Source organism: Citrus sinensis, chromosome 6 (genome assembly GCF_022201045.2).
Source record: "Citrus sinensis cultivar Valencia sweet orange chromosome 6, DVS_A1.0, whole genome shotgun sequence".
In the NCBI taxonomy this organism is placed as follows: Eukaryota; Viridiplantae; Streptophyta; class Magnoliopsida; order Sapindales; family Rutaceae; genus Citrus; species Citrus sinensis.
The window spans coordinates 20,629,748-20,649,842 of NC_068561.1; the positions used below are offsets into that span (position 1 = coordinate 20,629,748).

General features: G+C 43.2%; 3 protein-coding genes across 4 annotated transcripts; 1 reads left to right on the plus strand and 2 right to left on the minus strand.

Annotated features, from left to right (window-relative positions):
- Positions 1 to 89: 89 nt before the first annotated feature.
- On the minus strand, positions 90 to 781 carry LOC102612785 (40S ribosomal protein S17). The gene has a single exon (XM_006481486.4). The coding sequence runs from the start codon at positions 674 to 676 to the stop codon at positions 251 to 253; it is 426 nt and encodes a 141-aa protein (XP_006481549.1). The 5' UTR covers positions 677 to 781; the 3' UTR covers positions 90 to 250.
- A 4,937-nt stretch (positions 782 to 5,718) lies between these two features.
- On the plus strand, positions 5,719 to 9,680 carry LOC127902948 (uncharacterized). 2 transcript variants are annotated; one of them, XM_052443022.1, is made up of 7 exons: positions 5,719 to 5,968; positions 6,143 to 6,225; positions 6,837 to 6,888; positions 7,220 to 8,069; positions 8,155 to 8,328; positions 8,493 to 8,872; positions 8,983 to 9,680. In XM_052443022.1, the coding sequence occupies exons 4-7, from the start codon at positions 7,220 to 7,222 to the stop codon at positions 9,526 to 9,528; spliced, it is 1,950 nt and encodes a 649-aa protein (XP_052298982.1). In that variant the 5' UTR covers positions 5,719 to 5,968; positions 6,143 to 6,225; positions 6,837 to 6,888; the 3' UTR covers positions 9,529 to 9,680. The 2 variants fall into 2 exon arrangements, with proteins under 2 accessions (XP_052298982.1, XP_052298983.1); XM_052443023.1 differs by lacking the exon at positions 5,719 to 5,968 and having other exon boundaries at positions 6,065 to 6,225; positions 7,217 to 8,069.
- Positions 9,681 to 10,618: 938 nt separating this feature from the next.
- On the minus strand, positions 10,619 to 16,483 carry LOC127903125 (uncharacterized). Its single transcript, XM_052443797.1, has one exon. The coding sequence runs from the start codon at positions 16,481 to 16,483 to the stop codon at positions 10,619 to 10,621; it is 5,865 nt and encodes a 1,954-aa protein (XP_052299757.1).
- Positions 16,484 to 20,095: the final 3,612 nt, after the last annotated feature.

The window sequence follows — 20,095 nt, forward strand, 5'->3', positions numbered from 1 at the left end:
CCCAAGAATAACGAGAGGATATTAGAGGCTAATTCCAGTGTAAATATTCCTAAATTGTGCAAACTAAAAATATCAATAAAAAACGCAAATAAGATCAAAAATAGCTGAGGCACAATGTACCCATTCAATATAACATCAAAATTGTTCCAACAAAAACAAAATTAACCATGAACATATTCGGCAAAATCAAAAACATCAAATTAAGTCTTTAAAAATGAAATCTAGCAAACACCAACCAAAACCCAACTATCTAAAACCTCCTCCTGGCTCCAGCAAAGCCGCCACGCCCGAACTCAACTCCTGGAGCAACCGGGTCGACCCGAACAAGACCCGGGATCTCATTCATACCAAGAGCCTCAAGCATGTCAAGAGTCTCCTTATCGACCTCAATTTGATCAGTCTTGATGGCACTCTCGTCCGGGACAAAGTCCATGCGGCGCTCGCGCTCCTCCTCTTGGAGCTTCAACGAGATGCCACGAACCGGACCCTTCTGGATCCGTTTCATCAAGTGGGTCGAGAACCCGGCGATCTTGTTACGTAGCCGTTTTGATGGGATGATCGCCACTTCCTCGAGGATCTTCTTGTTCGTGTGGAAGTCAAGGGTCATGCGTGAATAGTAACGCTCGATCACTTGGCGCGAAGATTTCTTCACTGTCTTTGTTCGGACTCGACCCATTTTGGTTGTGCTGCTGAGAGATTGACAATGGCGTATAAGAGAAAGAGAGCTCTGTGCCTGTGCGTGCTTTGTTAGCGTTGCCCAGGTCGGTTAGGGTTAGGGTTTTTGGTGGGTATTTATTACTTATAGGGCGTCTGTTTCGAATGGGCTGTGCTTAAGGTGATTAACAGCCCAAGATGAGAATATTGGGCCTCGGCCATAAGGTAATGGTGCCCAATCGAGGATGAATGATTTCAGTCCGTTTACATTTTCAAGGAGATTTTGACACGTAGCGAGCATCATTTTGTATGAATATGATTAGGAATTTTACTTTATTTATTTATTTATTTTTTAACAAGTTTTGGTAGCGTGACATATATTATGATAGGTTAATTTGAAAATGAAAAAAAAAAAATGGAATGACATATATTAAACCTCTACTTATGCCAATATATATAGGATATCGATTTTCTGAGTAATTATAGGATATCGTTGCCAAGTCTTTGAAGGGGATAAAAAGATTTGACTTTGGAGTTAATGCTCTAAATACTGCTTGAAGTAAGCCCGTTGGATACGAAATGTTCGACACCTATCGATAGATTTCAAATTTTTGTATTTGGAGCTTATTATTCAAATATTAATGTGTAATGAAGTAACGTTTATTATTTGGTCCTCAAAAAAAAAAATTAATGGACGTTTGTTGCCTTATTCTTCATCGTTTGTTTATGGGAAAAAAAAGAATGGCGATTTTTATTATTTGTATCTATTTATATTTCTTTAAAATCTAACTATTTTTCGGGCCAACTTTGGTTCTTGGCTCAAACTAGGCTTGGGAAAATAAAAATTTAGATTTTTTCCATAAAAAGCATCCTAATGAATTTTAAATCAATTCAACAAGTTCTCCTAATTTTTTATTTTTAGAAAATTTTCAAAAGTTCATAAAGATTATTTTGATCCTCCAAATCGACTCCATTTTTTCTATGGTTTAGTTTTAGTAATAGCTACATGTGTGCAAAAAAATTAATTTGTAGTTCAACTCCATTTCGCAATCATCATTTAAAAACCCAATATTATAGTGCCTTCAATTCTAGATCCGAGAAAAAAAGATTAGGTTTTTTCCACCAAAACTATACTTGGGCCATAAAAAGACCCTCCTAAAGTATTTTACATCAATTCATCAAGTTCTCTTAATTTTTTAAAAAAAATTTAAAATTTCATAAAAATTATTTCAGGCCTCCAAATTGACTCTCGTCTTTTCCTATGATTGATTTTCACTATCTACACGCATACAAAAAATAGCTTGAAATTCAACACCATTATGAGATCACTTTTTAAAGTCTCAAAAGTGTTGGCTGTAACCTTGGTTTTCAGCCCAAATTGGTCTCGAACAAAAAAATTAAGTTTTTCTTCCACTAAAAATCCTCTATGGATCATAAAAAAGTCTCTTAAAAGACTTTTACATGAATCTAACAACTTTTTCCTAATCTTTCATGATTATTTTAATTTTTCAAATTTTTTTTTTGAAATTTTGTGGAAACTATTTCAAGCCTCCAAATCGACTTCCATTTTGTCTATGGTTTAGTTCCATTGTTCTATTAAATGGCAGAACATCAATGAGTTATCTCACCATCTCATCATATTGATGTGGTGGACAATTTCAATCACTCACACACGTGCACGCACGGGAGATAACTCGTTGATGTTTTGCCATTTAATATAGGAATGGGTTCATTAGGTCACCGTCAAATTTATTTTTTTAAAAATTAGTATAACTAAGCCTTAGTGGGTTGTCTTACCACCTTAACATGTTGAATTGGTATGATAATCCCACATAAGTTTTTCTCCCATTGGAGTTATCTTATGTGGCTTAAATGAGAAAGAAAAAATTTTAAAATATATTAGTGGTAATATAACCAATTTGATGTATATATAACATGTGTATTTAAATTTTACATAACTAACAATTGCATATTAGTACTTCAAAACATATACATATATGACATAACATGTTTGTTGTATGATTGACATGATACTTTAGAAGTATGTTAGAATTTCTAATTATTCCTAAAAAAAATCAGTTATCAGTAGTTTTCCCAATAATTAGAGGATACTTAATTAACTGAAAAAGAGTTTGTAAAACAACTTGCTCATCTTTGATAATGCTTTTTTTCCCTCGATTAATTAATTAGATGTAGTTGTCTTTATTGGCTCAACTGACTTTTGATTAAATTTGGTTAAATATTGTACATTAGCTAAAGGTCCTAGCAAGTGCCGATTCTTAGAGACTTTGATAATGATTTTGTGAGGTTGTAAGCTGGTTGAGTCTTTGGACTCAAGTGGAAGTTTTGAAGAATTGTGGGGAATTAAGTGCAGTATGACTTCTGTTCGGGGGTGCTGGTGATATTTGCGTGCTGAGGTGGCAAGAGTTGTTATTTTCGTTATTTCGATTCCCTGCTTCGGCGGTATAAAACCAGCTGATCAACAGCCTCTGATATAATTCCTTTTTCTTTTTCAATTCTTTATGGAATGAGCCGAAATTTGTTTCGTTCATTTGCTTGTAATCACTTCTAGATCTTTCGTTGTATTTGATTCATTTTGATTAATAAAGTGAAGCACATTTTTCTTTCTAATCTGGTTCCTTGGTGCTGTTCATTGGTTCTTGGTGTTTGTTCTGGGTTTCTGGTTCTTGGATTGTTCTCGGTTCCAATTGTTATAATTCTTCAAGATTCGTTGTAATTCACGTGTAAAGGCTTTGAAAAATCAATACATTCAACTGAAAAATAAGGAGCTCTTTTTCAGTGACTCCAATTGCCAGAAGGTTTTAGCTGTAGTCTTGCCAAAGCCGCTTGTCCCTCTCCCTCCGGTGATTATCGCCACATGCATTCTAACCCGAAACATTCACAAAATGAAATTTAATGAACTAATTAATTAAGGAGTATTTATCCAACACAGAGCTAAAGTCATCATAGCTGATGTTCAAGACGATCTTTGCCGAGCACTTTGTAAGGAATTTGATTCAGATGAATTAATTTCTTATGTTTGTTGCAATGTCACGATTGATTCGGATGTTAAAAATGTTTTTGATTTTACCAAGTTTGGCAAGCTAGACATTATGTTCAACAATGCTGGCATCATAAGCAATATGGATCGAACAACTTTGGACACCGATAATGAAAAAGTAAAAAGGGTTATGATTATGGTTGTTTTTTTGGGTTGCAAAGCAAACTGCTAGGGTTATGATTTCAGATAAAATTAAAAGGTGTGCTTCTCTTCACTGCTAATCTTGCTACCGAGACTATTGGCGAGGCTCTGTATGATTATCTCATGTCTAAATATGCAGTGTTAGGGCTTATGAAGAACTTGTGTGTGGAGCTAGGGCAGTATGACATTAGGGTCAATAGCATTGCTCATATTGTCAGTGCGACACCATTTTTTTGTAATGCAATGGGCATAGACAAGAAGACGTTTAAAGAACTGCTTTATGCATCGGCTAATCTAAAAGGAGTAGTGCTGAAGGCAGCGGATGTGTGGCAGAGATAGCATTATATTTGAGTAGGGATGAGTCTAAGTGTGTGAGTGGACTTAATAATGTGGTTGATGGGGGTTATAGCATCACCAATGGGTCATTTACGATGCAATCAAAAATTTCTTTTCGTAAGTCAAAGTTTGTACCTAAAAGTAATTGTCCAATAATTGTGCCTTCAAGAGCTATCCAACATGGTAGCATGCGGATTCACTAGTGGACCGAATATATGAACTTTGTTTGTTCTTGACTATTGTTTTCAACTGATTTTGGGGTAGGAAAATCCAAAATCAATCTTCAACAATGAATTTATATTTTTGGGGGAGATGGGGTACCTCACTAGTTTATTGTGTGCGGTGCGGTGTATCTGAAATGCGGGGAGGTGAGAAAGGGAGAGAGAGTGGTAACAATGGTGGAAGATCAGAAACAAGAGAGGTATCCTTCAAAATGAGCTTCACGCCTGCAAAACAATGAAATAGAGGTTAGAGGTGAAGCCAGGGGTACCCCGGCGTTCACACTCCGACGCTCAAGTTAGCAAACTCAAGCTTTTATTGCAAAGAGAGCTAGCTAGCCCTCTGTAAATTAGGGTTTAAGGTTGAAGAAAACCTTTTTTTTTTTGGAGTGTGAGTGTTTTTGGGCGAATGAGAGCATGATGGAGAATGAAACCTAGGCGCCTTTATATATGGAGTACCTTAGCTGCCACGTGGCATACCCTTTTTGGCTAACGTCCTTTTACCGCTTTTATGATTCTTGGGGCCGTTATGTGCATGTTCGCGGCGTATCTCATCTTTTGGAAACGTGGCGTGCGCTGGAGAGTGGTCCAGGGTACCTCTGCAGTAGCTGTCGGGTAGGCGGCTAGGGACCACTGTCCTTGGGACAGTGTCCTTCACTTTTGGCAGAGGTAGCAGACGGCTGTCCCTCCTTTTAGCACGTCGCTTTTGATTCTTAATTCTGACAAAATCAAATGATATCTTTTAGGAGGCGGAGACGTTTCTCATGGCGGATATTTTCGGTGGATTCTCTTGCATCCGCTTTGCCGGGTACCTCGAATTACATGGGGTACCCCCTATTACGCAGGGTACCCCTATCTGTATGGGATACCTCTATTTGTATGGGGTACCTCTATTTGTATGGGGTACCTCTATTTGTGTGGGATACCTCTAATTGTGCAGGGTACCTCTATTTATACGGGGTACCTCAAGTCATGTCGGGCACCTCGGATTATGTAGGGTACCTCCGATTGTGCTGATATCATTCCATTGGCTGACACGTGGCGCTCTATTACCTTTCTCATCTTTCCCTCAAACAACATCCCCCTAGTTTCTTTTTGGCGAGAAGTATTGGAGGCAAAAGAAACTTATTGTATGAGTGACACGTGGCGATGCGGCTGGACCGGAGGGTACCTTGCTTAGCTTCTTCCCTTGACTAAACTTTGTGTACTTCAAACTAAAAATCTTCTCTTTGTCTTTTCCTTTTCCCGCTTTTTTTTTTTTTTTTTTTTTTTTTTTTACACGATGAGAACGAACAGTTGTCTTCATATGTCTCTCTCCTTTTTCTTGGGAAGTGGCAGCCGTCTGACACGCAGTTTGAATTTTGAAAATACAAATCTCACTCAAACATCCCTGAACTCCTTTCTTGAGCAACGTGTTTTGTCAGGTTGAATTTAAAACTCCTGACGTGTGTCAAAGTTTTGAAAATCCCCAAACGAACTCCCAAAAATTGATTATTTCCAGTAGCCTTTTTCTTCCATAATTTCGTCTCTTCTTCTAACTGGATCAACATTATCACAGGTAAAAATAAAAATTTCTTTACTCTTTTTTTTTTTTTTTTTTTTTTTTCTTTCTCACGTTTCTCCTTCCTTTTTCTCTCTTTTCCTTCTTCCTTTTCTTTCTTTCTTCTTTCTCTTTCTCTCTCGACCGGCGTTGATCTGGTACGTTTTCCGGCGTGGATCTCGGCTGCTGCAGTGGCGGTTTTGGGCTCCAGATCTGGTCGGTTCAAGGCGATTTCCGGCGGCTCACAGCGAGATCTCAGTCCGGCGATACACACGGTAACCCCTCCTTCATCGTTTCTTTATTTTTCCCTTGGTGCTTTCTCTCTTCCTTCCCTTTTCTTCTCTTTTCCGTTTCGGCTTGGTGTTTTTCTCTGTGATTTCCGGCGTCGGTTTGGTGTGGTTGCGGCCGGCGTTGGTTCGGTGGCTGCAGCCGGCGTCGGTTTGGTGGTTTCCGGCGTTAGTTTAGCGGCTGTAGCTTCTCGATTTTTCTCTTTTTTTTGTTTCGACCGGTGCTTTTCTCTATGATTTCCGGCGTCGGTTTGGTGTGGTTGCAGCCGGCGTCGGTTCGGTGCTTGCAGCCACGACAGCCGGCGTCGGTTTGGTGGCTGCAGTCCCCTCTTCCGTGTTGTCTTCTCTGTTCTTCGTTTTCTTTTCTTTTTTTTTTTTTTTTTTTGGCTGGCGTCCTCCTTTGGCGGTTTCCGGCATCCTTCTCGTGATCTCCGGCGTCGGTTCTCGGTGGTTGCAGCCATGACAGCCGACGTCGGTTGCTGCAGCTTCTTCGTTCTTCATTTTATTTATTCATTTATTTATAAATAACTATATATATTTAAGCTTATTTTTGTTTTTATACTTGCATATTTTTACCCACTATTTTTGGTTGCCTGCAGTTTCATTTCGCCGCGATTATCAATCCCGTTCAGTTGAATTGGTGAATCACAGGTATCCCTCCTCGCTTCTCCTCCTTTGGCGCATTCACAGTGGCGCTATTTTGCATACTCTGAGAAAATTTTGTTTTTGGTTTTTGTTGTTTTTTTTTTTTTTTTTGTTGGTTGGTGTTTGCATTTGGTGGTTGATGTGTGGTGGATGGTGCTTGGTATGGATATATTGTTGTTTGGAAAACATGTGGCTTGTTGGATGTGTTGTTGGGGGCTTGTGGATATGTTGTTGGGTGTATCGTTGGGTGTATTGTTGGGGAACTTGTGGATGTGCTGTTGGGGGCTTGTGGATGTGCTGTTGGGGAACTTGTGGGTGTGTTGTTGGGTAAAAGTAGATGGGCAAAAAGCACACGGGACCCCCGATGAAGCGACGTAAAGTTGGGGCTAGTAGGGTTGACAACCCTCCTGCGGGTTCCCCTTCCCACATCTCCATCAGCGAGGGGGATCGGTCCCCTCCTAATTCCTCTAGGAGTTGCAATTCTCGTTCTGAGCCCCCTCCTCCTAGGAGTACCCCTCGTGTCAGCCCACGCTTTCCTAGTAGACGGCCTACCCCTCATCCTCGAAAGAAGGTTAAGCCAACCAAGCCTAAGGTTCCAGCTCGTTCCTCGGACCAGCCGCCTAAATCTCCCCCTGCCACACCTTCAAAATCTAGCAACCCTTTTTCCCTAGGCATTAGGAGGGCTACTTTGGGGGAGTTGGAGCAAATTAGAGCCAAATACAATATTCCTCCGTCTGTCCAGCTTAGGGTACCCCATGTGAATGAGCGACCCGAGTGTCCAAAGTCTGATGGGATTGCTCTCCATATCGACCTCTTCGATCTAGGACTCCGCCTGCCCCTCCAACCATTCTTTATGAAAATGTTTAATTACTTGGGGGTAGCTCCTGGGCAGCTGTCCCTTCCAGGGTGGAGGACACTGACGGGCTTACATGTGTTATGGTTGGAGGTCGTGAAGCGCGACATTTCTGTTCGGGAGTTGAGGGGCCTTTACCAATTCAAGAAGCCTAAGGGTCCCGGCATTGCTTACTTCTCTCCCTGGGGTGATCATGGCCACATCGTTGAGGGGAACCCCGCCTTGAAGAAGGGTTACCGAAAGGGATGGTTTGTCGCTGAGGGTAGGTGGGGGACAGAGACTCTAGGTGAGAAGGGCGACCCCGTGGAGGTTTCTCATTCCTTCAATGTAGACTGTAAGTATCTCCCTTACTTATGGTTTTTAATCGGAATCTTTCGCCTGAATGTCTCACTAACCTTGAGTTCTTTATGCTTTCACAGGTGTGACATGGGCTAAAGGATCATGCCCAGTTCAGGAGGTGGGGAGAGAGGTGAAGAAATTTATGGACAGGCTTCGAGGTGCACAGAGGGGTAGTGATGTGCTGGAGGAGAGCCGATTATGGAGAGCGGGGCTGATTGACCGAAGTCCTACATCTGCTCCTGGGGGTGACTCATGTATGATTTGGGTGTCGGGGGGTATCCTATTATTACTTATGGGACTGGGGTACCCCATTATTATTGCATTCTTCGTTTCGCTTCTCCGCTTTCCATTTCTTATTTTTACTTTTGCAGTACTTAGTACTTGTCCAGCTAACATAACTTTTGTGCATTGGGTGCAGTCATGGAATCGACGGGTGATGCTTTCGACGCCTTCTTCCAAGCGGTAGTGGGCGGTGCTTCCGGATCTCAGGATTCGGCGGTACCCCCGAAAGGCTCCCGACCTCCTCGAGCTCCCGGTCCAAAGGGGAAATCTCAGGGTACCTCCCACAGCGGGTCAAAGGGTACCCCTCGCTCGAAGAAGAGAAAATTCGGGCTGGTTTTTACTTTCCCCGATGAGTTACGTGAGGGTGACTTAGACCCGGCTTCTAACAAGGAGGTTTCGCACTTGGCTCGCCACTTTTACTACTCTGCTGAAAATGTCACCTCCGAGGTTGCTGAAGAGGTTGACAAGATGAGCTTGAGCCAGCGTTATGGTCAAGCACTTAGGGCTACCCAAGAGGTAGGCTTTCTTGGGGTACCCTGGGTGTACTCTTCATCATTTTTTTTTTTTTTACTTATTTGATCTTTTCGCCATACACATATATTTAACATGTCTTGCATGACCCGCAGGCATCCTTTCTCCTTAGCCACTGCCTTCCGGATCTCGACTCCCTTGTTGCCGCACAGTCAGAGGTCGACAAGTTAAGGAGTGAGCTTCAAAACCGTCAATCTCGTGAGGATCAGCTCGCTCGAGAAGTTAAAACTCTGCAAGAACGCATTGCTGGCCTATCGGGAGAGAAAGCTAGGGTGGAGAAGGATTGTGAGGAGTTGAGGGCCACCAACGGGGATCTGCTATCTCGGCAAAAGACGATGGCGGAGGATGCATTCTCACTCATCATGACGGAGGTGTGGAGTGTGGATCCGGCGTTGGAGGTACCCCGCGTGCAGAAATTCGTCAACAAGGCTGCCATTCTGAAGACAATTGCGGAGCGGAAGAAGTCTTCCCAAGCACGGTCGGGTACCCCTTCTGGGTCGCCTGGGGTACCCCATCAGCCTCAGTCGTTGCCCGCCTCGGATGCCCCTATTTCGGCGGCTCATATTCCGGGTACCTCGGAGTCTTCTGCCGATCGCCCTTTAGAGACGGATGTTGGGGATCGCGTTCCCCCCTCGGTGTAGCCTTCTCACTGTGCTCTTGTTTATCGGATCTATCCACATTTTGCTATTTGGACCTTGTTTATTTCTTTTTGGTTTCTCGGGATATTTTGTTTTATTGAGACTTCTCTTTTGTTATGATATCATACCATCTAGTCCTCTTGTACTTTGCATTATTCTGCAAATGAATGCTTGGCTAAACTGTTATCTTACAAATTCCTAGGGTACCTCTCATTTCATCATTTTTTTTTTAAAATGGGGTACCCCTGGTACCTTAACAAGTATTCAACATCAGGCGCCTGCTGGTTTACACTGAGCGGCGAATTTGGTGCATGCCCTCCTCGGCAACCATGGCGGATTTTCCACAAATAGGTAATCAAAACATCGTCGCGACATCTCGATCAAAAATTGAAAGTGCGCAATTGGTCCAACCAATCAATTTCTTATTCTTTCGAAGTGCTCTCCGAATTTTTGAATAGCTTATCCCATACTTTGCAAAAGTACGAGGACGGAGGTGTGGGTGTTCTCATACCTAAGCCGAACTTCGTGCCGCTAGGGTATGCCGGTTTTTCTTCACCCTCGGGTCCTCTTTGACCCTCCCTCGCTTTGTCTAGGTAGCTTTGTCATGCTTCCGCAGAAAGGCTACCCATGGGCTGTTCACTCCATTGCCTATCTTGGCTTTACACAGATCGTCACGATCTAGGCATATCAAGTACCTTGGCTGGTCCTGTGATAGGTTAGTCATAACTGACAAGCGTATGGCGAGAATTGCATATAACCAGATGCGAGGGTATATTAATGGCGATAAATGAATGTAATCTGCATTCTAAGATCGAAGTGGCGAAAAATAAAGAAAGAACTCACATCATATTTGTTGAGAAAGAAAATGCATTTATAGATAACGAAAGCGTTGATCAATACATGACTTAGCTTTGTTACCCTGAGGAGAATGGGAGACCGCAAGACCTCCTATTCTTTTCATTTGAAAATTAAAGAAACTCTAAAGTTGTAACTGAACAACATAGGGCATTTGGGGTACCCTACTTGGCCTATCACACAAAAACATTAAAGAAAGCAAATAACAGCAAAAGACTAAAGGTTGAGACACCGTCCTTTAGTAATATTTCCGTAGCATTGCAGCGTTCCAGGGGTGCCTCACAATTGTGCCATCCATGTGGAGTAGCCTGTATGCACCTGTCCCAACGGGTTTGTCGATGCGGTAAGGTCCTTCCCAATTTGCCCCGAAAGCACCTTCGTAGGGTACCCTAGTGTTCTGAGTTACCCTTCTCAAGACCAAGTCTCCTTTCTTGAAGGATCGAGGGCGTACCTTTTTTTCATATAGACCCGAAATGCGATGCTGATATATGGCTGTCCTCAGTTCTGCTCTAGCCCTTTTTTCAGCCACCAAATCAAGGTTTGAAGCAACCAAGGAGGTGTTCTCGGCCTCATCGAAGTATTCAACCCTGTGAGAGGGTACCCCGATTTCTGCAGGAATCACTGCGTCAACACCGAATGCGAGGGAAAACGGGGTCTCCCTGGTGGAGGTGTTTTGAGTAGTCCGGTATGCCCACAGTACGCCAGGTAGCTCGTCTACCCATGCTCCCTTTCTTTCCTCTAGCTTCTTCTTCAGGATACCTTTGATAATCTTGTTAACGGCTTCGACTTGCCCATTAGATTGGGGGTGGGCAGGTGTAGCAAATCGGTTGGCTATCCCCAACTCCGAACAAAAGCTTCGAAATTTTTCATTATCGAATTGCTTGCCGTTATCACTGATAATTGCATAAGGGATTCCAAATCTGCAAATGAGGTTCTTCCAAATGAATTCGGTGGTTTTCCTTTCTGTGATGCTTGTTAGTGGCTCCGCTTCCGCCCATTTTGTAAAATAATCTACCGCCACGATTGCATGTTTTGCTTGCCCCTTCCCGGTAGGTAACGGGCCAATGAGGTCCACTCCCCACATAGCGAAGGGCCAAGGGGAAGATATAACTGTTAGCTTCTCTGGGGGTAGGTGGGGTACCCTGGCGAACCTTTGGCATTTGTCACAGTTTCGTACCATATTCTTGGCATCTTCCCGCATGGTTGGCCAGTAGTACCCCTGACGGAGAGCTTTTTGCGCCAGTGATTGTGCTCCATAATGATTGCCACAAATCCCCTCATGTATCTCCCTCATGACATACTCGGCCTCGTCGCTTCCCAAGCATTTAAGGTAAGGAAGAGTGAACCCTCTTCTGTATAGGGTATCCTGGATCAGGCAATACCGGGCAGCTTTATACTTTAGTCTTCTCGCTTCACTTTTATCTGAGGGGAGGTCTCCATCCTTGAGGTGCCTTATGATAGGCTCCATCCAAAGTACCTCGTTGGACAGTGATCCTACTTCCAACGGCTCTAGGAGATCAATGCTGGGGGCGGGTATGTGTTCTGTTGTGATGGGGCCAGCTGACTGAGCTACACCAAGGGACGCCATTTTTGCTAGGGTATCGGCTTCGCTGTTCTCCAGTCGGGGTACCCTTTCCACTTTAACCTCGCAAAATTGGGACATCAACTCTCTGGTTTTTTCGAGGTACCCCTTCATGTTTTCCTCTTTCGCTTGATACTGTGCGGTAATCTGGCTTACCACCAACTGTGAGTCGCTCTTGACGTGTACCCTTTTTGCTCCCAAAGCCTTCGACATCCTCAACCCCGCTATGATTGCCTCGTACTCGGCTTCGTTGTTTGAAGCCTTGAATCCGAATTGCAGGGCGTAGCATATTTTCACCTTGTTCGGGTCGATTATAATAACTCCTGCGCCACTTCCGTGTGAGTTAGAGGAACCATCCACATATATTTCCCAGACCTGCTCCTCTTCATCGGTAGGTGGGGTATCTAACAGGTATCTCAGATCGCCTTCACCACTTGAGTCATTGGCGAATTCCGCAATGAAATCAGCAATGGCCTGAGCTTTAATCGCCGAACGAAGCTTGAAGATGATGTCGAACTCACTTAATTCGAGGGACCATCGGAGAAGCCTTCCGGACATGTCTAACTTCTGAAGGATTTGCCGGAGGGGAAGGTTGGTGACGACTGCAATGGTGTGAGCCTGAAAATATGGTCTGAGCTTCCGTGCGGAGACAACCAATGCCAAAATGATCTTCTCAGAGGTGGGGTACCTTTTTTCGGCATCAACCATAGCCTTACTAGTGTAGTAAATAGGTCGTTGTACCCCATTATCATCCTCTCGGAGTAACACAGAGCTGGTGGCATGCTCGGATACGGCGAGATATAGCAGCAGCACCTCTCCCGGCTCAGGTTTGGCAAGTAGTGGAGCATTCACGAGGTACCCCTTCAGTTCTTGGAAAGCCTCTTCGCAATCGGGTGTCCATTGGAGCTTTTTACCGGTCTTCAAAGCTTTGAAAAAGGGCTTACACCGGTCGGTAGCCTTGGAGATAAAGCGGCTCAGAGCAGCTACCCGGCCTGCCAAGCTTTGAACCTCCTTGATGGTGCTTGGCGATTTCATGTCAAGAACTGCGCGAATTTTATCGGGGTTGGCTTCAATCCCCCGTTGTTGTACCATGAAACCGAGAAACTTTCCCGAGGTTACCCCGAATGCACATTTTTCAGGGTTTAGCCGCATCTGATGTTTTCTCAAAACGGTAAAGGTATCTCTGAGGTGCCCCAGGTGTTCCCCCGCATGCACCGATTTGGTGATCATGTCGTCTATGTACACCTCCATGGTGCGCCCGATTTGTTCTTTAAAAATTTTGTTCACTAGCCGCTGGTAGGTAGCCCCGGCATTCTTCAAACCAAACGGCATAACCTTATAACAGTATAACCCCCGGTTGGTGATGAAGGCTGTTTTCTCTTGATCGGGTTCGTACATCGGGATTTGGTTGTACCCGGAGAAGGCGTCCATAAAACTAAGCATTTCATGCCCCGCTGTTGCATCAACCAGCTGGTCCACCCGAGGAAGCGGGAAGCTATCCTTGGGGCAGGACTTATTCAAGTCGGTGAAGTCCACGCACATGCGCCACTTTCCGTTTGATTTCTTGACAAGAACAACGTTGGACACCCAATCGGGGTACACTGCTTCCCGAATAAACCGTGCTACTAATAGGCGGTCTACCTCTTGTTCAATTGCATCGTACCTCTCTTGATTGAAGGCGCGACGCTTCTGTTTGACCGGTTTATTATGCGGGCTGACATTGAGTTTGTGACATGAGAGAGAATGTGGGATACCCGGCATATCCGAGTGGGACCAAGCAAATACATCGAGGTGCTCACATAGGAAGGTGATGAGTTTCTCCCTTTGTTCCTTCGAGAGGTTGGAGCCTACTTTCACTGTCTTTGTTGGGTCGGTGGCGCAAATCGAGACTGAAATAAGATCTTCAACTGGGGTACCCCGCATTTCATCTTTCAATATTCGGGGATCCAAAGGTGCCTCAACTTCACATCTGGGCTCCTCCTGGTCCCCGTGAGGTACCCTCGAGCTATCCCCCGTAACTGCTTCCATCTCTCTTGGTGAAAACTCCAACTTTTCTCGTGGGTGGGCTACTTGAGGAGATTTTTTCAGTACTGTTCTCCGCTGTCTAGCAAGTGCTCGCTTTGAGGGGGAAGGTGTGGGCTGGCTGCCACTAGGGTACCCCTTCATTGGCGGATCTGAAGCTATTTGGTAAGTGACTTTGGAGGCCACGGAATAACATCCACGAGCCGATTGCTGGTCCCCTTTAATGGTGATAACTTCTTGGGCGGCCGGGACTTTCATGGCGAGATAGTGCATGGATACCACCGCTTTAGTTGCTACTAAGAACGGCCTACCCAATATAATATTGTAGGCACCCGGGTGATCTACAATAAGAAAATCAATCATATGAACAACACGGTGAGGTACCTTACCAAGTGTAACGGGCAGCGTAATGATGCCTTTTGGTATAACCATATCTCCGGCGAACCCAATAAGAGGCGTAGCACATGGGGTGATCTTTGGCGACTCAATCAATAGCTGATCCAAGGCGCTTTTGAAAATGATGTCAACGGAGCTACCGGTATCTACGAGAGTTCTTGCTACCTTACCAGTGGCAACCTTCAACGTAATTACGAAGGCATCATCGTGGGGGTACGAGATGCCCTCCGCATCTTTTTCTGTAAAAAGGATAGGCGGGGGATGGTGGGGTACCTTCGGTGTACCCCATTCATTAAGGTTGACTTCTCTGCCCATATTGGTGGTTATCGACAACGATCTACCATAGCCTTTGATAGCCCTCCTAGATTGGCCCGCTAAAGTCGGTCCGCCCATGATCATTCGGACATACACGCCTTTCTTGTGTCCAAGGGGTACCTCTCGTTCGGGACTGCCATCAGCTACCCGCTTGCCTTTATCATGTTCCGCAGATTTCCGAGCTTCTCTCATACCAGCAACAAATTCTTTGAGGTACCCGCTGAGAATCAAAGATTCAATTTCTTCTCGCAAGGTGAAGCACTCGGCTGTGCTGTGACCAAAGTCCTCATGGAACTCGCAATACTTCAGGCTACGCTTCATGTTGGGGTACTTCTTCATTGGCTTAGGAGGGCGGAGGAGGCCACTATCCCGAATATGGTAGAAGATCTGCTCTGGGGATCGATTCAGTGGGTGGTAAGATTCATACCGAGGCCTCGGCGGTGGCTCTCGCTGATCCGGTGGTGGCGATCTTGGAGGTTGGGGTACCCTTGAGGCACCCTGAGGGTTATACCCTCGTCCCCGCAAGGCAGCCCGTGGAGGGCTCCGTGCTCGGGGCACCCGCGGTATTGGGGCCTCCACCCTCTTGGGCTTCTCCTTGTTCTTTGTAACATCGGCCTTATCTTCTTGGCGCTTCAATTGGCATTTTTCGTCCATCTCCACTTGTTGCAACGCCCGAGAACGGGCTTCCCCATATGAAAGTGGACGCTTCTTTTGAAAAGAACGCCATAACTTACCCAACCGTAAATTTTTCTCAAAATGGGTCAATGTGTATTGGTTTCCAAATGCTCCGGTCCGCAGCACCTCTTGGTGGAAACGACTTACATACTCCGCCAAAGGCTCGGCTTCCCCTTGCTTGATAAAGGCAAGTTTGGAGGCTACCCTATCTTGAGTGGAAGCATAGGAAAACTCTTTAGTAAATTCAGATAACAATTGGTGTAAGGAAGATATGCTACCCGCCTTCAAAGAGCGAAACCATGACTTCGCGGGGCCCGTGAGTGTGTGTGTAAACATCCTACACATGGCGCTCTCATCTACACCCTTAATAAGCATTTGGTCACGGTATAGCTCAGCATGCTCCGAGGGATCAGTGGTACCCGAGTATTGGGGTATCTGAGGCATGGCAAACGCCTCGGGGAGAGCTGCTGTCCTAATCTCCATAGTGAATGGCGATTGGTAGGTCATTGGCGTTGGTGCAGCTGTGATGTTTTGCTTCTCGGAGAGGAGCTTCACTTGGGCTTCCAGGTTCTCCATCTTTTCCACAAGTTCGAGGGGTACCCTCGGTGTACCTGATGATGTCGCCGCCATTTGAGAAGCCCTTTTGGCGTTTAACTTCTCACGGAGATCCTCGTGGGTACGCTTTGCACGCCTCGTACCCTGGCTACTGCGGGAATTGCAAGAGGCGGTGGAACGCTCGTCGCGGGAGCCCATGGTTTGAAACTTAGAACGGGTACCCGATGGCCTAGGCTTTGGCTTGCTGGCCTCGGGTACCCCTCTTCTGACCATAGCTTGGTCGTCCGTTTGAGGTGGTGGAGCTTCTAGCGTCACTGGTGGAAGTGAACTTTCGGGTGCCCGAGATCCAACCGCCCTAAGTATTGCGTGAGCAAGATCCTCAAAACGCTTGTGCGAAATAGGTTCTTCTTCTTGGCGAACACCCGTCGACTGCTTGACACCCTTGCCCTTACTGATGCGGGCTACCCTTCTCGCGGGATCACTGCCTTCACTGCTGCTGTCCTCTCTCATCCTTGTAGGATCCCCCATTAAACCTTCGGGAGGTACGTCGGGTGCCATGTATTGGAGTACACACAACAACTAGTTTGGTAACCGTGGAGGAGGCTTTTTGTGCGTCTCCCCACAGACGGCGCCAATTGTTTTCAACTGATTTTGGGGTAGGAAAATCCAAAATCAATCTTCAACAATGAATTTATATTTTTGGGGGAGATGGGGTACCTCACTAGTTTATTGTGTGCGGTGCGGTGTATCTGAAATGCGGGGAGGTGAGAAAGGGAGAGAGAGTGGTAACAATGGTGGAAGATCAGAAACAAGAGAGGTATCCTTCAAAATGAGCTTCACGCCTGCAAAACAATGAAATAGAGGTTAGAGGTGAAGCCAGGGGTACCCCGGCGTTCACACTCCGACGCTCAAGTTAGCAAACTCAAGCTTTTATTGCAAAGAGAGCTAGCTAGCCCTCTGTAAATTAGGGTTTAAGGTTGAAGAAAACCTTTTTTTTTTTGGAGTGTGAGTGTTTTTGGGCGAATGAGAGCATGATGGAGAATGAAACCTAGGCGCCTTTATATATGGAGTACCTTAGCTGCCACGTGGCATACCCTTTTTGGCTAACGTCCTTTTACCGCTTTTATGATTCTTGGGGCCGTTATGTGCATGTTCGCGGCGTATCTCATCTTTTGGAAACGTGGCGTGCGCTGGAGAGTGGTCCAGGGTACCTCTGCAGTAGCTGTCGGGTAGGCGGCTAGGGACCACTGTCCTTGGGACAGTGTCCTTCACTTTTGGCAGAGGTAGCAGACGGCTGTCCCTCCTTTTAGCACGTCGCTTTTGATTCTTAATTCTGACAAAATCAAATGATATCTTTTAGGAGGCGGAGACGTTTCTCATGGCGGATATTTTCGGTGGATTCTCTTGCATCCGCTTTGCCGGGTACCTCGAATTACATGGGGTACCCCCTATTACGCAGGGTACCCCTATCTGTATGGGATACCTCTATTTGTATGGGGTACCTCTATTTGTATGGGGTACCTCTATTTGTGTGGGATACCTCTAATTGTGCAGGGTACCTCTATTTATACGGGGTACCTCAAGTCATGTCGGGCACCTCGGATTATGTAGGGTACCTCCGATTGTGCTGATATCATTCCATTGGCTGACACGTGGCGCTCTATTACCTTTCCCATCTTTCCCTCAAACAACTATATAAAATAATTTGGTATTATTATCTATTTTCTAGTTTTTTATACTTCTATTTTCTTTCTATCTTTTTTTTTTCTCCTTCTCTTTTGGATATGTATTTCCTTTCTATCTATTAGTTCATAATTTACTATATTACTTTTCAAGTAGAGTAAGTGGATTCTCTTTAATTAGAGAAGATCTTGGGTACTCTTAAGAGTGTTGCTTCTCATCCTTTTGTATTATTAGCTATATGTGTATGCATATTATTATGATTTGTTGTAGCGTATACTTGACTAGAAGCAAATCAAAAAGGAATAGTGCAAATAATTAAGTATTACATTAATTAAATTCTTTCTCAATGTTTGTGCAATTTTATCTTTTCATTTTTGTTTTTCTAAAGAAAGAATCATCATTTGTCTGTTACAAAAGATGACATGAGTAGCTTCTAGTTTGAATTTAAACGGAAAATCTAACAAAAGAAAAATGTTAAAGAAATTAAAGGCTAATAGAGTGTAGACAAGATAACAATATAGCAATTCAGAATTATTTCATTACTGTTCAATTAACACTATAATCCCAATTGAATTTACTAATTTTTTCATCGTTGTGTTAAAATTTTATTGTTTAACACTTTTAACTATCATTGCTGCTGTCACTGCTACTACTACTAATAATAATAATAAGCATCCACATGAAATTGCAAATTTCAAATGAAATGAACAGAAAATGAGAAAATCATAATACAAGAGCTAAGAGATGAGACAAATTACAATAAGTGTTGATTTTTCCATCCGAAGGGTGCTTACTGTTAGGTAGGAACAATATTAATCCTTGCACTGGCCCAACAGTTTTGGACCATCTTATTCTTAGGCATCAAGCCCAATGGGTCAGGCCGAAATTAGAAAAACAAAATTTTGTTTTCCTAATCTTAAAAATATTAAAAAAATTACTGAAATTAATAATAAATTTAAAGTAACTTTTTTAGAGATACCTTTCTACAACTAAACTAAGCTAGGAATTCGAGACAGAGATAGAGGAAATTTTGATATTTAAACTTAAAGCATGTTCGATATCTTGACTGAAATCTTACTTTAACTTAAATTCGTTAAATATTTTAAATTTTTATTTTTTTTAGTTTAATGAGATTATTTTAGTTTTGTGGCGTTTTTATTAAATATAAATAGACTGAATAAAATTTCTAAATTATATTTTTAAAAAAAAATATCTTTGTCTAATTAAACTAAGTAATGATACTCACCATATGGCTAAAACCCACTTGAGTCCCACTGAAGTCAAAATAATTTGTTTTAAAGTATAAATAATTAGCATAAATGGGGTTCAAGTAAAGTTGAATTTGTTGGTAGAGGGAGTATCGTTTGTCAATTATTTTAGTCAGGTCCATTATTTTCCCCTAAGTTAAACACAAATTGATTTGATTATTGCAACAGATGTAAATGTCAAGGAATCGATTCCCTTCACACCAATCACCAATCTTGGAAAAGGCATTTCTTCTGTTTGCATGAATGGGTTTGGGTAGGGTTATGGTGTGTTAAAAAAAGTATATATGACGTCTTCCTCTCCTATTACTTTAATCAAATAATTTTTATTTGTATTAATTCTTTATTCTTAATAAAAATAAAAATGAGATATATTATTCTTTCTTATAATAGTGTTTACTGTTTATATGGTGGCTCTAACCATTAAAATTTAGATTTCGATAACATCCCTTAATTTTGAGTATATTTATTGAAATTATCATTTTTTTCAGAAAATTCTTTGGCACTGAATCAGGGTATTCTGGAAGAACAGGTTGTTCCGACTCGATACCGTCAAGAGTTTCTGATTATTGCGTGGGAACAGGTTCATCTTCGAAGTATTTTTCCCCACCAATATTTTTCTATTGGGGTTTCTCTCATTCCTTTTATCGAGCATAATGATGCGAATCGAGCTTTAATGAGTTCTAAAAGCTATATTGTCATTTGATCAAACCAGCTCACTTCTTCACTTACCTAATTTTCTTTTACCTGGTGTCATCAAATTTCCCCAAACAATTATAAAGCAACGCAGGTCAAAAAGAGCCACCCATACAAATAATCGGAAGAATTCAACGACCTAATTAATGGCTGGCCTCTCTGCACTATGGTGGAAGTCGCTTTCATGTGCAGTGTTTAAACACGAGTCAAACAAAGCCAGCCATATGTTACGTCGCACGACATGCCCCATAAAGGTAATATTTCACAAATATACTCAACAACAGTTTTGGTATTTTAGTTCAAATCGCAAAAAATGACAATGAAGATTATTAAGAGGACTGATATCCGGATAAAAAAATCAGATAAGATGGCTGTAAATCATTAAGAGGACTGTCGATTTAGTTAGGTTTATTCATTTAAGTTATAATAAAATAATATTGATCATATTTTAAACTGTCGCCATCTTATCGCTCTTGCGTCCATTTATCATTTTTCAATTGCAAAGTTTCCCCTGAGATTTTAAAAA

What these genes read in the sequence shown, in the direction of transcription:
- LOC102612785 (XM_006481486.4), bottom strand. Translation starts at nt 676, where the DNA reads ATGGGTCGAGTCCGAACAAAGACAGTGAAGAAATCTTCGCGCCAAGTG.
- LOC127903125 (XM_052443797.1), bottom strand. Translation starts at nt 16,483, where the DNA reads ATGGCACCCGACGTACCTCCCGAAGGTTTAATGGGGGATCCTACAAGG.
- LOC127902948 (XM_052443022.1), top strand. Translation starts at nt 7,220, where the DNA reads ATGGGCAAAAAGCACACGGGACCCCCGATGAAGCGACGTAAAGTTGGG. An exon ending in TCATTCCTTCAATGTAGACT is followed by an intron (nt 8,070 to 8,154) that starts GTAAGTATCTCC and finishes ATGCTTTCACAG; the next exon opens with GTGTGACATGGGCTAAAGGA. An exon ending in CACTTAGGGCTACCCAAGAG is followed by an intron (nt 8,873 to 8,982) that starts GTAGGCTTTCTT and finishes CATGACCCGCAG; the next exon opens with GCATCCTTTCTCCTTAGCCA.